This window comes from Coptis chinensis, chromosome 3, assembly GCF_015680905.1.
Source record: "Coptis chinensis isolate HL-2020 chromosome 3, ASM1568090v1, whole genome shotgun sequence".
Lineage (NCBI taxonomy): Eukaryota > Viridiplantae > Streptophyta > Magnoliopsida > Ranunculales > Ranunculaceae > Coptis > Coptis chinensis.
In genome coordinates, this window is record NC_141458.1 from 119,258,580 (window position 1) to 119,266,609 (window position 8,030).

General features: G+C 38.4%; 1 protein-coding gene across 1 annotated transcript; it reads left to right on the forward strand.

Moving 5' to 3' along the window:
* Positions 1-152: 152 nt before the first annotated feature.
* LOC147513679 (homeobox-leucine zipper protein ANTHOCYANINLESS 2-like) lies at positions 153-5,742 on the forward strand. Its single transcript, XM_086596853.1, has 8 exons — positions 153-818; positions 931-1,142; positions 1,226-1,343; positions 1,434-2,123; positions 2,334-2,435; positions 2,538-2,750; positions 4,081-4,620; positions 4,861-5,742. Exons 1-8 carry the CDS (start codon positions 651-653, stop codon positions 5,266-5,268), a joined length of 2,451 nt encoding a protein of 816 aa, XP_086452979.1. The 5' UTR covers positions 153-650; the 3' UTR covers positions 5,269-5,742.
* Positions 5,743-8,030: the final 2,288 nt, after the last annotated feature.

Consider the following 8,030-nt stretch of genomic DNA (forward strand, 5'->3'; position numbering starts at 1 on the left):
AAAGTTTTGTATGTGGACTCTTCGAAGCCTTACAAATACATGAAACCAAAAATGTTGTAAGAAAGAAAAGCAAAAAGGTCAGTTGGTTGACTATCTTCACTTCTCATTTCTCTCTTTTCTATTATATTTCTCTCTGTCATCTTTTTAAACCAGCCTTTCGTTTTCTTTACAAGAAAGCTTTTTTTCAGCTCAGAGTCAAATCTTTAAAAAAGTGTTTTTTTTTTTCCTCTCTTCTCTTGTTTTCAGTTTCCTTGCTTTCATGGTTGTGGGTTTTGTTTATGGTTTTGTTTAGAAAAGAGGGAGACGGGAAGAGAACGTAGTGCAAAGGGTGTTTTGCCTTCTTTCTCTTTCTTTCTCTCTGAAAAAGAGAGTATTTTTTTTGTTTTTTTGGTGATGTTTTGGGTTTTTTCTTAGATACACATACGTCGTTATATTTCATGTTTGTTTTGTTTACTGTTTTGGGTTATTGAAAGTTTGTAATGTTATATGTAAAGGAGGATTCTACATAAAACTGTTTGAATCTCTAACAACTCATAACTTGAAACGGGACTTCTGCAGTTTTTCTTCCTGCTAACGGGCTTGTTTGGTAAGAAAGAAAGAAAAAAAGGGTTTGAGGAAGAAGATAAAAAGGAAAGAAAAGATTATATTTGATGAGTTTTGGGGGTTTTTTCGATAATAGTCCTAATGGTGGTGGGAGAGTGGTAACTGATATACCATATAGTAACATGCCTGCTGCTGGTGCTCTATCTCAACAACGTCTCGTTTCTCCTTCACTGGCCAAGTCCATGTTCAGTTCACCAGGACTTTCTCTTGCACTTGTAAGACTAGTTTTTCTATCCCATTTCTTTGTTTTTGTTTTTGTTGTTGTTGTTTTGTGGTGGTTTGTACTGACTTGGGTAATGGGTTTTTTTTTTGGAAAAATGGATGCAGCAAACAAACATGGAGGGACAAGGTGAGATGGGTCGTATTGGGGAGAATTATGATGGTGGATTAGTAGGAAGGGCCAAGGAAGATGAGTATGAGAGTAGATCTGGAAGTGGTGACATGGATGGTGGTTCTGGGGACGATCAAGATGCCGAGAAGCCACCGAGGAAGAAACGATACCATCGCCACACTCCACAGCAAATTCAAGAACTCGAATCGTAAGATTAGTCTCTAGTAACATCTTTGTAAGTTACTTATGTTAGATTGTAACAGATGGTGGGTTGTTTATTTTGGTGTATAGTCTCTTCAAAGAATGCCCACATCCTGATGAGAAACAAAGGATGGAGTTGAGCAGGAGGCTTAGTTTGGAAAGCAGGCAAGTTAAGTTTTGGTTTCAGAATCGGCGAACTCAGATGAAGGTAATAATAAGACTCTTTTATGTTATTGATTTTATGTATTATCTATGACTTTATACTAATGTGAACTCATATTATCATTTCTGGAATCAGACCCAACTTGAACGCCATGAAAACTCAATACTTAGACAAGAAAATGATAAGCTCCGAGCTGAAAATATGTCGATTAGGGACGCTATGAGGAACCCAATCTGCAATAACTGTGGTGGCCCAGCAATGCTTGGAGATGTGTCTTTGGAAGAACAACACCTGAGGATTGAGAATGCCCGTTTAAAAGATGAACTAGACCGAGTTTGTGCCCTTGCGGGCAAGTTCTTGGGCAGGCCAGTCTCCTCCTTGGGAAATTCAATGCCCCATCAAATGCCCCATCAAATACCAAACTCAAGTTTGGAACTCGGTGTTGGAAGCAATGGGTTTGATGCTTTGAGTACTGTGACCACAACTATGGGGAATGGTTATGGAGGTAGTGTCTCAAATGCATTGACAGCTGTTCCTTCAACTAGGTCTGGTGTGAGTGGCATTGATAGATCATTAGAACGGTCCATGTTTTTGGAGCTTGCATTGACTGCCATGGATGAGTTGGTAAAGATGGCTCAGACTGAAGAACCGCTTTGGATGCCTAGTTTAGGCGGAGGGAAGGAGACTTTGAACCAGGAAGAATACATGAGGATGTTTCCTCCTTGCATTGGAATGAAACCCAATGGGTTTGTCAGTGAGGCCACAAGGGAGACTGGCATGGTAATCATCAACAGCTTGGCTCTTGTGGAGACACTAATGGATTCAGTAAGCAATTTAAACCTGCTTGGTACTTTAGATATAATCTGCTTTTCGTTATTAGATGACATTGTATTCTAATTTTGAAGCTAGCTGATTTTTCTCTCTTAATTGCTACAACAAGCAGCAGCCATTGAAATAATGTCTAATGTTCACTCCAGTAATTCTCTTGTATTTTCGTTACATTTGGTAATTTGAGTTACTTTTGTGATCTAATAGAGTCGATGGGCTGAAATGTTTCCTTGTATGATTGCTCGAACGTCTACTGCTGACGTTATTTCCAGTGGTCTTGGCAGCACAAGAAATGGTGCACTTCAGTTGGTAAGTCTTGTCACTCTTGTGTTTTGGCCTGGTACATCTAATGCTCCTCGGGGAGTACCATGTGTGCGTAATCAATTCAAATTTTCTTAAATTTGTTTGCAGATGCATGCCGAACTTCAAGTTCTTTCGCCGCTGGTCCCAATTCGTGAGGTCAATTTTATAAGGTTTTGCAAGCAGCATGCTGAAGGGGTGTGGGCAGTGGTTGATGTGTCAGTTGACACAAATCGAGAATCTCAAAATTCAGCTTCATTTGTAACCTGCAGGAGGCTTCCTTCTGGCTGTGTGGTACAAGATATGCCCAATGGCTACTCCAAGGTATTTAGCTATTGTATGTATTTTTCTAAGTGGATCTTTAACTTTAATGAGCTGGGGTTTACTTTGCTAGTGTACCCCTTTCAACTCTTTATTAGGGTAGTTGATTTTTAACAAACACTGGGAGCGTAGCTGAGAGCATTGAATTGCCACTGAATCAAGTCAAAATCATAGGTGTTTGTACTTTTCAGTTTTAATTGCTCATTCTTCTATGGATTTTGTTTGTTCTGGTTCATACACTCTACTCTGATGAAGACTTTCTTCTTACTCATATATTATAATTTCCCAAAGAATCTGGACCTTCTACTACCATTCTTTTTAATACACTGGGTGCTTATTCTACTGAAGCTTATATATATGATAAAATTCAATTTTCAACACAAGCTTGCTTAGTGTCTCTAATCAACTATTGTTTATAAAATCTAGACGTCCTCTAATCGAGGTTACGAACATTTTAATATCAATAGAAGACTCTACGCCTGTTTTCGTGCCCCAACACATTAAATATTTAGCCCATTATATGTAGGTAAGCTATGTAATCTTTGCCTTGGTTATATAAATATATATTTGATGCTTCTATTCCAATCTGTGATTCCTTCTCGATCTCCTCTTAGATATTTTAATAAGTTTCTGGACCTTGGCATGGACCATAAGATTGTGTATGACCTGGTTACAACCCGTCTACAAATGCATTGTTTTTATAATCCATGAAGACCTTGAACTTCAGCTTCTTGAGACCGACACTGTTTTGTTTTTTCCCATTACTTAATAATTTTCATGTCTTGATATTTTTCCTCAATCCTTACCAAGTGAGTCTGTAGTTTCCAATATGTATGTGTTTCTTTAATGAGTGCATTATACATTTTTTTTTCTTCACTTTTAACTTGTTCTCATTTTGCATGCGTGTTTAGACATAATCTCTTGATTTTATGAAGTGATGCTTATAAAGTTTTATTCTGTGTGTGATCGTGTGTTGGACTTACTGGGGTGAATTGCATTGGTTCCTATAATGGGGTATGCTTTTGCATTTATTTTGTAAATTAAGGATTGAAATTACTGGGGGAATTTATTCAGGTGAAGGACATCTAGAAAGGGTGAATTGAAGACAAATCCCTGATCATTGGGAAAGTGTATTGTTTTTAATTAAAGGACTGAAACTGATTTTACTCCAGATTCCACGTTCACAGTATCTGATGTTATCTGTCAGCCACTGGGTTAATTTGTCTCTACCAACCACCCCTTGACAATGGCAAGTGGGTGGTGCTGAATAATACAATGCAGTGAAGTGTACCTTGAGAAAGTAAAACTGCTACTAATTTCCAAGTAAATGCAGGTGACTTGGGTTGAACATGCAGAATATGATGCCAATATAATTCACCGTCTTTACCGCCCACTAATCAGTTCTGGTATGGGCTTTGGAGCACAAAGATGGATAGCCACCCTGGAGAGGCAATGCGAATGCCTAGCCATTTTAATGTCTACAGTCCCTACCAATGATCACTCCGCAATAGAACCGGCCGGTAGGCGAAGCATGTTGAAGCTAGCACAACGCATGACTAATAATTTTTGCGCTGGCGTATGTGCATCTACAATTCACAAGTGGAACAAACTCAGTGTTGGAAATGTGGATGAAGATGTTAGAGTTATGACTAGAAAGAGCATTGATGACCCTGGTGAGCCACCGGGTGTTGTACTGAGTGCCGCAACATCGGTCTGGCTACCTGTATCTCCACAGAAGCTTTTTGATTTCTTGCGAGATGAACGTCTCAGAAGCGAGTGGGACATACTTTCTAATGGTGGGCCAATGCAAGAAATGACCCACATTGCCAAAGGCCGTGATCAAGGCAACTGTGTCTCTCTTCTCCGTGCTAGCGTGAGTTTCATTCTTTCCATAATATCCAGTTAAATTTTTTCCCACGATTCTCCTTGATCTTCTGTTTAAATCAGTTTGTGTACCCTGCACACTGCTAACATGTGAACTTTGGACTCATGTGAAAGTCAACAAACAAGACACCTGATAACTTTTTGTCTTTTGTATAGCGTTTAACATTTGACTTTGGTTGCAATAACCTTTGACTGATGAAAACACCCTGGACTTTTTACTGAATTACAGGCCATGAACGCAAATCAGAGCAGCATGCTGATTCTTCAAGAAACATGCATAGATGCAGCAGGTTCACTTGTGGTCTATGCACCAGTGGATATACCAGCAATGCATGTTGTGATGAGTGGTGGAGATTCAGCTTACGTGGCACTTCTTCCTTCCGGGTTTGCTATCGTCCCTGATGGACCTGGATCTGGTACTGGTCCCAATGAGCCGACAGCTGATAGTAAACCCAATGGGACCACCACACAGATAAGCGTTGGTGGTGGTGGTGGGTCCCTATTGACGGTTGCTTTCCAGATACTGGTGAATAGTCTACCTACAGCCAAGCTCACGGTAGAATCGGTGGAGACAGTTAATAATCTGATATCATGCACAGTACAGAAAATCAAAGCCGCCCTTCACTGCGAAAGTTGATCAAAAGCGGGCCCACTCATGATAATTTTATCCATGACTTTCCTTTTGTTGTTTTTGGTTATTTTGTTATTTTATAGTAATTTTTATAAGTCAAAATGTGAGTGGGACAGAGAAGGACTTGGGTCTGACATAGGGGGTTGAGTCAAGAACGAACCTCGCGATCAACAATCCTTGCAAGGTGGTAAGAGCTGAACGAAGATTCAAACCAAACTCGAATTCATGAATTGGGGAATGGTGTTGAGATGTTGGTTCTTAACACAATGCAAGGGTGGTGGTTCGGGTATTGACTCGTCGACCTGCAGAGTGTCCCGAGATACAAATAGAATGATATTTAAGGGGACATGAAAAGGAAAAGGAGTTCCTTAAGAGGGCGATTTGTGTCTGTTAATTGTTTTTACATTTGTTATGTTTGGACAAGAGTAAATGGATTATTATTTTATAAAGTCAGCAAGCCAGGCTGGCATTGTTATTTTATATCACTGAACTGTTACAAACTGCTTTATCTTAAAAATTAAGAGTTTCACACTTTCGTTCTAGTGGTCAAGGCATTTGATGTAAATATGTAATACTAACTATTAACTGCGTCTTGAAAGAAGGTAAAAGTGTGGACATGAAGGGGACCATATATGGCGTGTATATATATGCATTTAATGAATGGGACAGGTACTCCTGTCGTCTGTCGATCGTATTTAATGGATATGATATTGATTGATGGATGGATAATAAAGGAGGTCTGCATGAAGAGACGGACAATGGCACCAATCTGTAAGCTGTGTGTGGAGTCTGATAGAGGTATAATAACGTTGACAATAAAGTCGCCGCTTGTTAATTGGATAGAGTAATAGCAGCTGCACAACTTGTAGAGGCGCGTGAATTAACTGAAGCAAACTGTGTTGTAGGCGTGTAGCTGATGAATGTGGAATAGTAATGATTGTATGGTAGCGTCCGTGAAGTCGCGGCTAGTATCAATTGTGGGCATAATTGGAGCGTACTTGTAAAAGTGGAAATCTGTAAAATTTTTGCAGATTGGGTCAGTTGATTTTAATATTTATAAAAAGTACTTCGGTAAGGTGCTAAAGGCTAAAGCGCGAACTTCAGTAATTCTTCGAAAAATGAACAAGGCTGATTTCCTGTTCAAGACCATGCAATCTATTACAAAATACTTTTTTTTTTTTTTTTAAATTTTCCACTCACTGACCAAGATCACTAGCCAGCAAAAGTGAAGTTTGAACTTTGGAGACAGCCAAGTTTGCCTGAAGCCCTGAACTGTTGGATGCTCGATTTTGAATCGGTCGGTTCTCGGTTGCAATGTAGGTGAGCATGGGAACGGAACTTATTAAGGTTGTGAAATTGAACCAATTAAGCAAGATAATTTTTTTCCTGTAGTACTAATAGCCATAGACAGTACTGCGTTCTGCTTCACTCTGGAGTCTGGACTGGTTTCAAATCTTTAGGTGGAAATTATCGGGGAAATTTTTCTTCCTTTCGATCATAACTAAATTGTGATCGAACAAATTGATATTCATATTTTCTAATCATTGTTAGCAGAATATTGAAGTTACTACACAACAGTCCAGTTTTACATTTTTTACATTAAAGAGTTGAGACATTGAGTGATTAAGACCCTACTGACCTAATGGCAGCACAGTTGGCGTCCAACAAAGAGGTCAGGCGATCAAACCCTGGTTGGGGGATGATGATGATGGCATGAAGATGACAAGGAGGTATTCTAAAATACCTATATTTGTATTTGAGTATTAGGCTAAAGGGTGATCTTGGACACACCTATAAAAACACACTCTCTCCTCTCTTAATTTTGAAATAAATATATAATTTTTTACAGTATATTTATGTTCTTAATTTTTTTATTAGGCGTATCCAAAACAAAACAAATTATTTATATATGATAAAAACTTTTTGATACTTCAACGATTATAACTGTAGTTACACCATATGTCCATACAAGGGTTTATTTCCACTAATCCATTTTAAAAAACAGTATCATGAACTCATAAATCAGTTTAAATTATAAACTTCAGAATAAAAATAAATCCAAATCATAACATGATATTGTTTCGAGTCAGTGTACATTTATGTACCAAATTGCATTTCTTTATATATTGCGAGACTCGGCACAGCAGATGATAAAGCTAAAGGTTGTAGTCAAGTCTATTTGTTTGAAATCTAAATATGAACCCGACTAAAGCCTTTAGAAGAAAATTACCGAAAAAAAGGTCACGTTTTTTTTTGCTATGGAAATATGGGGTATGGGAGTGTTTTTATGGGTGTGTCCAAAATCACTCTTGTCCAATACTCATCAATTATTTTGTATTTTCTTTTATTATTATTTTTTTTATCTTTTTAATATATTTAACTTACCCTGCCAAAAAAAACATTGAGTGATTATTTCCCCTCTCCTCTTTCAATTCCAATCAAGTAATCTAAGGCTCTAAGTTGTTCCAAGAATCATGTAGAGATAGGTATGTGGACAAAACGTCTTCAAGTCAAGAAAATGAAAGGCTATCCGAAAGATAGATCTGGGCCTTATTACTGAAACTGATTTGAATTATTCACGCTTCGGGGCAAGTCAAAATTTTGTAGCTCTCAACTGTGAACGACACATGCAAGTGGGACGCTTAACAACTTCTCTCAACATCTGTGTACAGTTTTCAATAATAAGGAAAATCACCATGACGGCCTAGCTGCTTGTTGGCACCATCTACCTCACCAAAAAAAAGACAAGGTGTGTACGAAGAACATGA